Source organism: Anomaloglossus baeobatrachus, chromosome 3 (assembly GCF_048569485.1).
Source record: "Anomaloglossus baeobatrachus isolate aAnoBae1 chromosome 3, aAnoBae1.hap1, whole genome shotgun sequence".
In the NCBI taxonomy this organism is placed as follows: Eukaryota; Metazoa; Chordata; class Amphibia; order Anura; family Aromobatidae; genus Anomaloglossus; species Anomaloglossus baeobatrachus.
Window position 1 is genome coordinate 231,285,693 of NC_134355.1, and position 14,086 is coordinate 231,299,778.

The window sequence follows — 14,086 nt, forward strand, 5'->3', positions numbered from 1 at the left end:
CTACTGTCTATCTCCTATGTATATCTCTATATCTATTCCATCAAATGTGGACAGATTAGATTTACTATTGAAATACTTGCAACTGGGTCCAATGAAACTTTGATAGCTTTTAATTCTTCCTCCGGATTTACTCAAAAATCACCAATACACACCAGATCTAATTCACTTTTGTCACTGACCACGTATTAAGCTGTCAATACTTGCTTAGCAAAAAATGTTTCAACACAGTCTGCACAACTCCCCGGAACTAGACGCTCAGTATTAGGTTATATTTTATAGAATAAGTCAATAAATGTGGCTTTTGTGAGAGCTTAAGTCTGCTACTCTTGTCTATGTCTTTATTAACTTCAACTCCTGTTTTAGTAAAGAAATACTTCAATGAGCCTTATGCTGAGCTGACAAATTCATTGAGGAGTTGTCATGGAAACGGCACATAGACCTCTTCACTCAGGTGTCAAAATTCCCTGGGAGATCTTTGACTAAAATGTTTTTTGGGGTTTTTTTTGAGAATGACCAATATTTGGGTGATTTTCTATGTTTAGTATTTACATTTGTCCCACAACATCTCTTTAATTAAAAACGGCTGTTTGAGGAGATAGTTATATCTCTCCTTCTGCATCTCCTCAGACAAAGTCTCTCAGAAGTGCTGCTCCTCAAAACTGACAAAATTTCTCTTCCGTAATTATCTTTTTTGAGCACCAAAAAAGTCAAAAAAGGTCTCAAAATGTTCCAACAAATATACTGAATAAAATTATATATATTGTCTTGAAAATGTTTTCCTCAGTATAGCGTTATAAGTTGATATATATGAATGGCTCTCAGAGCACTCTCTCCCTGTGTCCTACATCGTCCTCAGCAGGCCACGCCCCCTTTTGGTAAGTTTTATTCCTGACAAATACCTGATCTTGTGACAGGAAATCTCCTTTGAGTCATCTGTGTTTTTGGTGCTTTTTTAGTGGCGTTTATTGTGCATTTTTTTCTGCAAAATGGATTGTATCAATGAAAAAACGTTGCAAAAATGCTGCAAAGAATTGACATGCTCATTCTTTTGAAATCTGCAGCAAAACCGCAGGTGCTTGGACAAAAGAGTCAGGAAAAAAGTACAGGTGTGTGTGTGTGTGTGTGTGTGTGTGTGTGTGTGTGTGTGTGTGTGTGTTTTCAGAAATCTCATAGACTTTGCTGGGACTGTAAAAAGCAGCTTTTTATTAGCATGGAATTGCATAAAACCAAAGCAAATCTGCAGTTAAAAAAGCCCTGTGAGAACATACCCTAAATCTAAAAATTCTGATCTCATCAGAACGGCTGTACCCGTTATCTGGTTTAAAGGTCTCTTTGCCTATATTATGCTGCTCTCTGATGAGGGAGCAAAAACCTGATGACAAATTCCCTTTAAGAGGAATATGTCAACAGGTTTTTGCTACCTCATTTGAGAGTAGCATAATACAGGAAAAGTGACTTTGATTCCAACGATGTATCACTTAGTTTATTGGGTGCAGTAATTGTGACCCAGTGTTTTTGGATATAACATGTAGTAGAGCTCAGAGTGCTGATAATGTAATGTATAGACAGCTTTGTCTATACATTACATTATCTATTGATGGTAAGCTGCTTATCGGAGCAGGGGACATAGTTGGACTAGCAGGCAGGTGTGCTGTAGTCCAGGCACTGATAATCACCTGTTGATAAAACACTCATTGTCTGGAAAAAGGACACAGTCTAATAAGTGACACATCACTAAATTTAATTTTAACACCTACATTATGCTGTCCTCAGATTAAATAGCAAAAATCTGCTGACAAATTCTCTTTAACCCCTTCACGACACATTACGAACATGTACATCATATGTCTTGCCCCTGCCCTTGATGCAGGCTCGCACGCTGAGACCGCATTTTTCCTGGCAGATGTCAGCTCATATAACAAGCCACCATGTGCCTTTAACAGCTGCAGGTGGAGTGACTGTTAACCTGTTAAATGCCGCTCTCAAATGCTCACATTGGCAATTAACGCACAGCTGCAATTAATGCGCGCTGGCAGGGCAAGTTGTCATTCCAAGGGCAAGTGCCCATTGGATTGTCAACAATGTGATCGCAGGGCACTGATGAGTTGTACTGACAGCTGCGGGTACCATGCCTTTTCATTACGAATCTCTTGTGAAAGCCCGCCTGTAGCTGATTTTCTTAAGAGATTGTGATTTTCAGAATTTATAGCCGCACAGATGCACTGTTGTGCATAGCATAAGCGATCAAACTATTACACTAAAAAGTAGAAAAAGTTTGTTAAACATATAAAGAAAAAAAACCAAACCACAGGTGTAAAGGCCGCACCCGCCCCGTTGTTTGTGCATCAAGGGCAAATCGCTGCCCGTGGCGAACAATATCGGAGGTACGCATCACACGTTCTTACCTGCGTAACGACGTCGCTGTGGGCTGCGAACAACCTCTTTTCTAAGGGGGCGGTTCGTGCGGTGTCACAGCGACGTCACACAGCAGGCAACCAATAGAAGCGGAGGGGCAGAGAGCAGCCGCATGAAAGACACGCCCACCTCATTGCCGAAGGACGCAGGAACGGTGGTGTTCGTCGTTACCGGGGTGTCACACGCAGCTATGTGTGCTGCCTCAGGAACGACTAACAACCTGCATCCCAGAAGATCGTCATTTTGAAAATGAACGACGTGTCAACGTTCAACGATGTGGTGAGTATTTTGGACCGTTAGCGGTCGCTCGTATGTGTCACACGCAACGACGTCGCTAACTAGGGCGGCTGTGCTTCACGAATTCCGTGACCCCAGCGACATCTCGTTAGCGATGCCGTTGCGTGTAAAGCGGCCTTAAGTCCTATCTATCAAACTATGAAATAAATTAACCTGATCGTTAAAAAGTGTAACTAGAGAAAAAAATCAACACTCCAGAATTAAATTTCTTTCTTTATCTCAGCGACATTGCAATAAAATGCAATAAGAGGTGATCAGAACATCACATCTACTCCAAAATCTTATTTGTAAAAACGTCAGCTCAGGGCACAAAACAATAAGCAGTCACAGAGCCCCAGAGCCCGAAAAATGAAAATGTTATGGGTCTTGGAAAATGGCAACAAAAGCAACATTTTTTTCCACCACTTAAATAAAAAAAATAATTATATATGTTTTGTCACTGTATAATCGTACTGACCTGGAGAATCATAATGGCAGATCAGTTTAACCATATAGTGAACATAGTAAATTAAAAACATTGTGGAATGGCACCTTTTTTTTTTTGCAATTTCAACGCACTTTGAATTTTTTTCCAGTACAATATGTGGTAAAATAAATGGTGTGATTCAAAAGTACAGCTCGTCCTGCAAAACCAAGCTAACGTTTGTCCATGTGGCTATGAAATAAAAAAAATTATGGCCCTTAGAAGAAGGGGAGGAAAAAACGAAAATGAAAAACTCAAAAATCATCATGTCCTGAAGGGGTTAAAACTAAGAAGACTCAAGGGGGCTTTACACGCTACGATATCGTTAATGTTTTGTCGTCGGGGTCAAGTTGTTAGTGACGCACATCCGGCGTCATTAACGATATCGCAGCGTGTAATACTTACCAGCGACCTTAGGCGACCTCAAAAATGGTGAAAATCGTTCACCATGGAGAGGTCGTCCCAAACTCAAAAATCGGTAAGGGTTGTTTAGCGTTGTGGTTCATCGCTCATGCGGCAGCACACATCGCTATGTGTGACACCGCATGAGCGAGGACCGTCTCCTTACCTGCCGCCGGCCGCAATGCAGAAGGAAGAGGTGGGCGGGCTGTTTACATCACGCTCAGCTCCGCCCCTCCGCTTTCATTGGCCGGCCGCTTAGTGACGTTGCGGTGACGTCGCTGTGATGCCGAACGTCCCTCCCCCTTGAAGGAGGGATTGTTCGGCAGTCACAGCGCCGCCGCCGACCAGGTAAGTATGTGTGACGCTGCGTAGCGATAATGTTCGCTACGGCAGCGATCACAAACAATCGCATGCGCGACGGGGGCGGGTACTTACACGCTTGCTATCGCTAGAAATTGCTAGCGATATCGCTAACGTGTAAAGCCCCCTTAAATGTATTCAAAAGTCGTACAATGTAATTAAACTAGGCACTCCCGAACTTGAAAGTGATGCAAGTTTATTTAATGTGCAGCGCCCATGCAGCGGTGGATACCGCGCCTCACGCCATCCTATGCCTCCAGTCCACTCCACTAATGTGCAACTAAGGAAGGTCCGTAGTGGACCGAAAACATTTTTTCATGCACATTGCATAAACTTGCATCACTTTCAAGTTTGGGAGTGCCTTGTTTAATTACATTGTATGGCTTTGGAACCTGAAGAGCACCCCTATTTCTCTTCATATCCCTACAAGGAAGTGCCATTTCTTCTTTCTAAATGTATTCAAAAGACAAATCTTCAAAGGGAACCTGTCAGGTCCCCTATGCCCTCCAACCCAGCAGCATTCATATCTGTATGCCCAAATTCCCTCCCTAACCAGCCCTGTATATGGTTATTCACTAAAATCAATGTTTAAATAAAGGATTTATAATCTCGGCTGTACCTATGCTAATCAGGCCTGTTACCGTGGGCCGTTCGTTTCCTCAGGCTAGTCGCCCTTTTTCCATGTTAACATGATTTCCATGAGCCGGCATCACCGCGAGCGCCTGCAAATCTTGCGCATACCTGTGGCTTTGTGCATTCACACTGAATGACATGTTCCTTTTTAAACTTAGTTGAAATGTTGACTCCAAACAATAATTTTGGTAAGTCATTGCAGAGCCCTGCATATATGGCAAAAAAATTTCACAATATATGCCCCCAAGAGAGCACAATATCTAAATATATATTATACATTCCTCTGCCAGAAGCTTGTATAGCAGAAAAAGAATTGTCAGCAGAAAGGTAGAAATAGAAGTAATAATATATGACTGGAAAGTAGTTAGTAAACCAAATCCGAATAGTAATAAAATAAGAAAATTAGTCTAGCTGTGAAAAATCATGAAGATAAATTAAAAGATGGTCAAAATATGGCCACCTCATACGTTTTTTATTTTTCCATAGCCGGATGTGGACTTTTTTTTTTTAATGAAAAAAGTGGTTGTTTTGAACGGTGTTATTGACATTATCATGCGCCCATCTAAGTCGGAGTCTGGCAGGGAGTATGCAGATCACATACTCATAGCCTGACACAGGAGAATCTTCACAGTGCATAGTGTGTGCGATGTGAGGAGTCACAAGTCTGCAGTCACATAGTGACTCCTAGAGTGACTGCAGACTTGTCAATTCAGACCAGACAACCCCTTTAAACTAAAGTCTGAGAATCATGTATGTATGTGTTATCCAGATGTCAGATTCTATGTCCGATTCATTGGTACAAGCCTAGTCTTCTCTCTAACCAAGATTAAGAAGTAAAAATAAAACAAAAAAACATTTTCTTTGTTAATTTCCAGGCTGGCAGTTTTATCTTATCATCTTCAAAGAACATTCATGTTCGTTTAATGCCAGATGTTTCCGGAAAGATCTGCCAACGATATTTGCAGCAGGGGCAAGGCATGCTCTCTGGGATTGGCCGAAGAGTATCCACACTTTTTGGTATTTTATCTCCTTCAATAGAATCATCGGTAAGTTTTGGTAATACATTTTACAGAGTTAACCCTTGATCTCTTAGCACTACGCTGGATAGTAACTGTGTTAAGCCTTGATATATCTAGATCTATTTTGGTAAACAAGACATCAGAGCAAATTTGCTCAAAATTCCTTTTGTCATAAAACAAGATTTATTTTATTTTTGCCAGAAGCAGATAGCTACTGAAATAATGATGATGAGACCATCAAAACGTAGCATCTGCGCAAAATGGTACCGTTAAAAACGTCAGCTCGAGGCGCATAAAATAAGCAGTCACTGAGCCATAGATCTCGTAAACTGAGAACGCTACGGGTTTCGGAAAATGGTGCATAAGTGCGCCACTTTTTTTGGACAAACTTGTAAAAAAAATGTAACCTCTTAGATGAAAGTAAACCTATACATGTTTGGTAACAAAAGCAAGAGAAAATTGTAACCTCATTGTTAAATCATCGGGTCACTCCCTATACATACACTTAATCCCATGAACTCAGACATCTGGAAGTTGTATGATCCAGAATATAAGAACCACCATATTACTAATAAACTCAAAAAAACTGTTTTATAATTAATTTATTTTTATTGAAAATGTTATTGCATTAAGATCATTACACACTATGGGGTTAAATCTAATAGCATATCAAGCACATAAAGTCCATAAGGGACCAGGACAGAGAGTGAAGACACCAGTAAAAAGCCCAAAAGGGCGTAACTGGACACGTTTTGATGTAATCTTTATTTTATGGCCCCCGAAGAAGATTACATCGAAATGTGCGTCGGGCGAGGGATGGGACGCGGCATCTGAGCCTCACATTTGATTAATATGGGTAAGTCTGGAGGACGGTGACTTTATTATACCGCTGGAACAGACAGGCACACTAAGGTTGTTATTTGCTGTTTGAGCGTTACCTAGTGTCTCTGCTTAATAGTGTGGATTTCCTTATATTGGTTTTAGCTATATGTACCTGTGCTCCTGTTGCGATATTAGAGAACGGTGGAGATAGGTGATAATGCCGCGCCACAGATCACTCCAGGAGCAATAAGATTAACGTATCTTTATTGGCATAGGTCTACGCGTTTCAGGAGTAACACTCCCTTCCTCAGGACCGTGAAGAACCAAGAGACATCAAATCTAAAATGGTGTCCACTCACATACATTAAATAACTCCATTGACGTCACAGGGACCATCCCCCATGAAAAAAACGAGCGGGAAGATCACGTTGCACTGAAAAAACATGACATCATATACACATTTGCATATGCTAGACAAGACACATTGTGAGCAAAAAACATTTAGAAAAAATTAATTAAAAACATGTGGCATATCTACAAGTAAAGCAATGTGAAAAAAAGGCAATAATCAAAGCTAAACCTTTGTCGGCCCAAAAAATATGCAAAAAATGAATAGAAAGTGAAATAAAGATCAATGAAGGAATAATGTGCAGATAAAATATGTGATAAAAAAGTGTGATAGTTGTATGTATCACTCATACAGCTAGGGATTAGAACTCCCACAAAATAAGCCAGGAAAACAGAAATAAAGAAACCCTCATGATCCATTGTCGCTATCGCGGCACAAGTGAATACATTACAACCACTAAGGTGCTATCAACCAGTAAAAAATGTGAAATAAGGGCTGTGAACCATTTGACAGGTTGTGAAAGTCTATACTAGAAGCGGCCGAGGAAGTGACAGATGGAACCCACTATCGGCAGTGTGTGATAAATACGTGTGATAATTGTATGTATACTTCATACAACTGGGGATTAGAACTCCCACGGTATAGCTAAAAAACAAAGAAGGACATGAAGAAACCCTCACTATCCATTGTCGCTATCGCGAAATAAGTGAACACATTATAACCCCTAAGGTGCTACCAAACAGTAGAAAATGTGAAATCGGGACTAAGAAGCATTTGACAGGTTGTGAACGTGTATACTGGAAGCGGCCGGGAAGAAGGCAGATGAAACCCACTATCGATAGTATCCCACCAGCTACAGTTCACGGGAGTTCAGTAGCGTGGGAAAAAGATCCAGTGCGCCTGCGTCCGAGAGCTAGCAGGTCAAATAAGTTCAGGACCGTGGGAACTAGAACAGAGCGCATGCGTCTCTGATAAAAAAGCAGCCCAGTATCAATCCTATAGTAAAGAGTGCTCATACGGCTAAATCATGCAAATAGTGTGAAAAACAAAGTGTGGATAGGAAATCCGCAATAGAAAAAATAATGATCATAATCAAATAATCTCTAGACAACCCATCGTGCCTCACATCAACCCCGCAATTAGTGGGCATGAACTTTGTCAGAAAAAAGTGTATGTGTACATGTATGCATGCTGCTCCCATGTTGGACCAGACCACGGGCAATGCCGCTAGTCCAGGGAGCCAGAGCCTAGAGCACACATACAAAAACCAATATAAATAATGCTCAAAGATACAGACTATAAACAAATTAAAATGACAAGTAAAAACAACAATAAAAAGCCTATGCACTATTAGTCAAAAATAAAAAATATAGATAAAATCCATATATAAGATTTTAAACGGCTTATTAATAACAAGAACACGAACCCTCATAAGAATAATCTCACTAGGGAGGAAAAGGAGGCACTCCTCTCCTTTAAAGAATAACTGTAACCTCATTATCCGCAATGCTGATAAGGGTGGGGGGATTGTATTACAGGATAGAGTCGACTACATTAAGGAAGCGATGAGAATGCTTTCTAATAGTGAACACTATAGAATCGTTAATATTGCTGAATACCACAACTCGATCACAGAGTATCATACACTTATTAAAAAGGCAGCAAATAATGGAATTCTCAATAAAAATGAATTTAAATTCCTGGAAAGAAGGAATCCCACTATGGCATTTTATTATCATCTCCCGAAGATTCACAAATGTCTAGTCAACCCCCCTGGCCGACCTATTATTTCGGGAATAGGATCCCTCACAGAAAATTTAGCAGCATATGTTGACTACACGATGAGGCCACACGTTACCAATCTAAGGAGTTACCTTAGGGACTCCCCGTTTAAAATCTTATATATGGATTTTATCTATATTTTTTATTTTTGACTAATAGTGCATAGGCTTTTTATTGTTGTTTTTACTTGTCATTTTAATTTGTTTATAGTCTGTATCTTTGAGCATTATTTATATTGGTTTTTGTATGTGTGCTCTAGGCTCTGGCTCCCTGGACTAGCGGCATTGCCCGTGGTCTGGTCCAACATGGGAGCAGCATGCATACATGTACACATACACTTTTTTCTGACAAAGTTCATGCCCACTAATTGCGGGGTTGATGTGAGGCACGATGGGTTGTCTAGAGATTATTTGATTATGATCATTATTTTTTCTATTGCGGATTTCCTATCCACACTTTGTTTTTCACACTATTTGCATGATTTAGCCGTATGAGCACTCTTTACTATAGGATTGATACTGGGCTGCTTTTTTATCAGAGACGCATGCGCTCTGTTCTAGTTCCCACGGTCCTGAACTTATTTGACCTGCTAGCTCTCGGACGCAGGCGCACTGGATCTTTTTCCCACGCTACTGAACTCCCGTGAACTGTAGCTGGTGGGATACTATCGATAGTGGGTTTCATCTGCCTTCTTCCCGGCCGCTTCCAGTATACACGTTCACAACCTGTCAAATGCTTCTTAGTCCCGATTTCACATTTTCTACTGTTTGGTAGCACCTTAGGGGTTATAATGTGTTCACTTATTCCGCGATAGCGACAATGGATAGTGAGGGTTTCTTCATGTCCTTCTTTGTTTTTTAGCTATACCGTGGGAGTTCTAATCCCCAGTTGTATGAAGTATACATACAATTATCACACGTATTTATCACACACTGCCGATAGTGGGTTCCATCTGTCACTTCCTCGGCCGCTTCTAGTATAGACTTTCACAACCTGTCAAATGGTTCACAGCCCTTATTTCACATTTTTTACTGGTTGATAGCACCTTAGTGGTTGTAATGTATTCACTTGTGCCGCGATAGCGACAATGGATCGTGAGGGTTTCTTTATTTCTGTTTTCCTGGCTTATTTTGTGGGAGTTCTAATCCCTAGCTGTATGAGTGATACATACAACTATCACACTTTTTTATCACATATTTTATCTGCACATTATTCCTTCATTGATCTTTATTTCACTTTCTATTCATTTTTTGCATATTTTTTGGGCCGACAAAGGTTTAGCTTTGATTATTGCCTTTTTTTCACATTGCTTTACTTGTAGATATGCCACATGTTTTTAATTAATTTTTTCTAAATGTTTTTTGCTCACAATGTGTCTTGTCTAGCATATGCAAATGTGTATATGATGTCATGTTTTTTCAGTGCAACGTGATCTTCCCGCTCGTTTTTTTCATGGGGGATGGTCCCTGTGACGTCAATGGAGTTATTTAATGTATGTGAGTGGACACCATTTTAGATTTGATGTCTCTTGGTTCTTCACGGTCCTGAGGAAGGGAGTGTTACTCCTGAAACGCGTAGACCTATGCCAATAAAGATACGTTAATCTTATTGCTCCTGGAGTGATCTGTGGCGCGGCATTATCACCTATCTCCACCGTTCTCTGTTATCTGCCGTCGGGTGGCTGCTGCCTGGATTTACGTTTTACATGCTGTCAAAGGGGTTGTGACTTGCACAACTCCATCTGGTGAGTATTGACTCCCCTTCCCTCACCCCATATTATTGGGGTAATACCCTATTTGCGCTTTTTGTCCACAGTTCTATACACCTGTTGCGATATTGAATGTTTACCATTACCCATATATAGATTTGGCAGGTGAAGGCTCTGATGTCCAGTTCTGCATTTTTGGGCTTTTTACCGGTGTCCTCACTCTCTGTCCTGGCCCCTTTTGGACTTTATGTGCTTGATATGCTATTAGATTTAACACCATAGTGTGTAATGATCTTAATGCAATAAACGGGGTTTTTTGGGGGGTTTTTTTTGTATTTTTCAATAAAAATTAATTATAAAATAGTTTTTTTTTCGAGTTTATTAGTAATAAGGTGGTTCTTATATTCTGGGGCATACAACTTCCAGATGTCTGAGTTTATTTGATTAACTATACATGTTTGGTGTCTACGAACTCATACCAACCTGAGACATCACACCAACACATTTACCATATACAGTAGTGAAAACTGTGAATAAAATATCTCAAAAACTTATGTTGAATTCAGCACTTTTTTTGCAGTTTTTCTGCACTTGAAATTTTTTTGCTGTTTTTCCAGTACACTATATGGCAAAACATATGTTTTCATTTAAAAGTACAGTTCGTCCTGCAAAAAAAAAGCCCTTAAATGGCAAGATTGACGGAAAAAAAAAAGTTACAGCTCTTGGAAGAAGGGGAGCAAAAAAAAAAAAACAATGGAAAATTGCCTGGGATGAAGGGGTTAACTTTGTGCCAAAAATTTTCTCCAACATTCAGGCAACAACTGACCCACTTTTACTTACAGTTTAGCGTTTTCAGACGAAAATGGCAGCTTTGTGTATGATATTAATGGCAGAAATCTTTATAAAACATGAATCTTTTCTAATGTGCCATTAAAAACTTGTGTCCATCCCTAACTTCCTAACTTTTTGTTTTTATTTTGCTTTTTGTTTAGCAGCTTCTGAGCGTGCTGTACGATAAAGGAGATAGCTTTTACACGCTTACCAACAACAACATAAATAAGTGGGATATGGATGATAACTCCGAAACTCATGTTCTAACTTGGGACATGAGCCGAGTGTTGAAGGAAAACATCTCTGATGCCATATGGGTAACCTTATATTTTATATTCATATTTGTTTGAATGTAATGGTACTTTGCTCAAAAAATGACTTAAATCACTTAAAAAATCAGACATTGGAACTCTAAAAGATTCATGTGAAAAATTAGTCAAGATATAAATTCTGCAATTTGATGACAACGAAATTCGATATCAGGCTATGGGAAATCAAGTTCATCAACGTTTTGATAGCTGTTTATGTTGTCCATGGTTACCCCAGGCCGAATAATGGTCACGGTGTCACCCAGGCCTTTAGCCTAACCTTGAGCAGCACCTGACACACCTCCTTTCTGTGTGCGTTGCACTAATATAATACTTTGCATAGTATTAGACCAGCAATGAAACCAGGGAAAGTTGATGACCCATCATGGGACTAGGTAAAAAAAAAAAAAAAGAAAATAACAACGAAGATTTGAAAAAAATATGCTATTAAATACATAAATGTATTTAGAAACAAAAATAAGCAAAGTACACATTTGATATTGCTGCTTTCAGAATGACCCAATCTATAAAACTGTCACACTAGTTAATCCTTTTCAGTGAATATCAAAAAAGTGGCAACAAAAAGTGGAATAAAACGCAATCAAAAAGTCTCATGTAAATAATAATGGTATCACTGGATATGTCATCTTGTTCTGCAAAAAACAAGCCCTCGCTAAGCTCTGTTGTTGGGGGGAAAAAAAACAATTTTTTTTTTTTTTATAAAATTGTTTTTATTGTATAAAACTGGCAGAACATAAACTAATGTGTGGTTTTGCTGTAATCGTACTGACAAAAAGAATAAAGCTGTCTTATAAATTTTACCACATTGTGAATGCCATAACAAAAAAACAATTCCTAAATTGCTGGCTTTTGTTCATTCCGCCTACCAAACATTGGAATAGAAAGCGATCAAAAAATTTGCTCAAAAAGGGTATAAAAAACCCTTCAACTTATCCTGCAAAATTCCCTAAAGTAATGCACACTGAGTTACTTTGGTTTTAGTCTGTCCTATGATCCAGCAGTATCTGTCTTTTCTGTGGTGCATAAAATTGCGTACAACCTCCGTTTTGTGCACCTCTGAAAAGGACAATGCTTAAAAGTTGAATGGAATCATTAATGGTTTCATCTGAGTCGCATAATTTGGATATATAGATGGAAATTCCCACTATAAGTGGTAATCATAGAGCTCAGGGTAAATGTGAAACAAAATTTTATGTAAAATGTCCTCAATAAAGCTTTGACTCAATCAACCAAAAAATAAGTTCCTACTCAGGTCTGTCATCTGTTAATGGAAATATGAGAGGTTTCTCTGGTGGTAACACATGGTCTTAGCAAAAACAAAATTGAATTCTGCACTTGCAAATGCAAATGCCCCCCCTCCTTTTGAGCCCCACAGCTTGCCTATTCGACACTTAGCTTTCACATGTTTTGACATTACTGTAGTGGAATCACAATCCTCACTATGCCTGTAGATAAATTCTCAGAGGGGTGTAATTTCCAAAATGAAAACTCTTGAAGTTGTATTCTGCTGTTCTGGCACTTAGGAAATCTGTATATGGAGTCCGCAAACTATTTTAGGAAATAACACTCCTTCCCTCCTGAGTCTTGCAATGTGGCTAAGCAGTACTATACAAATACATACAGGTATTTCCACGTTTAGCAGAAATTGTGTGATAAATTTTGGTGCCATTTCTTATTTTTTAACTTGTTTATTAAATAACAGAGATCAACCAGGTACAGATAAGAACATGTATAGTGCTTACATGTGAAACTTTAAAATGATTCTGTACAGAGATGAACATATTCCAGGTACATGGGGTGCATATGTACCTTAATGAGACACAAAGAGCAAAAGAAAAAACACAGAACACATAATAACAATATCACAGTGACCATTTCTGCCATAGGGGTCAAGCAAGGAACATTCAACTTGAATACCAGACAATAATATATTTACTACAATATAAAAACGAATAGGCGGGGGGGGGGGCGGAGCCGGACATGCTTGGATGAGGAAGCTGCGTCCCTGAGCTCCTCTCTATATCTCTCCACAACACCGGCATTTGTCTACAAAATAGGCAAAAACTCCGGTAAAAAGACTGGGCCCCGTGCCCCAACACGACTCTCCACCTCCCAGCAAGACAACGGGGCATATCTCACCCCTTCTCGAGATCCAGGTCTGACACTGTATCCAGACCCAGAGAGGGAGATTGGTTTCAACATTTCTGCATCCAGACCCGTGAGTGAGGGGGACACATTGCGGAGCGGTGCGGCGGTCGGAACTCCCCAGGGCTCGGGAGGGCCTCTGCCCGCAGCTGTGGAGAAGACAGGACGGGACTGCAAGCCCCAGACGCCATTCCAAGATGGCCGCCGCACGCCGCCTGCCTCAGTCCTGAAAGGAGCGCTGCCCGCGGTAATCTCCCAGACCGCTATGCTCCCTGCTAATGTGAGGCCTGGGCACCGGTCTGGATCTGAGGCCCTCCACATACCTCAACAACTGGCCTCACCTGTAGCAAGCCCGGGCGCAACCGTGGGCCCTGCATCTCCACGGAGAGTGACACAGGTGCAGGCTGCTGTCATCACTGCACCCCTGCAGGCTCACTCGTCACAAATGAAGATCGCAAGTGCGCACTGGGCAACGGATACCTCCACGGGTGCTACGAGCGGCAGGGTGGTGTCAGAGGCAGGCGTCCCTTC

General features: G+C 40.4%; 1 protein-coding gene across 2 annotated transcripts in view; it reads left to right on the forward strand.

The window, feature by feature from the left end:
• Positions 1 to 14,086, forward strand: part of NUP133 (nucleoporin 133) — a 584,654-nt gene that overhangs the window by 134,916 nt on the left and 435,652 nt on the right. Inside the window, exons 6-7 of one of the 2 annotated variants that reach the window (XM_075339754.1) lie at positions 5,446 to 5,616; positions 11,243 to 11,398. In XM_075339754.1, coding sequence (XP_075195869.1) covers positions 5,446 to 5,616; positions 11,243 to 11,398 — 327 coding nt within the window. The remainder of the gene's footprint in view (positions 1 to 5,445; positions 5,617 to 11,242; positions 11,399 to 14,086) is intronic. The other variant, XM_075339755.1, reaches the window with a different exon arrangement.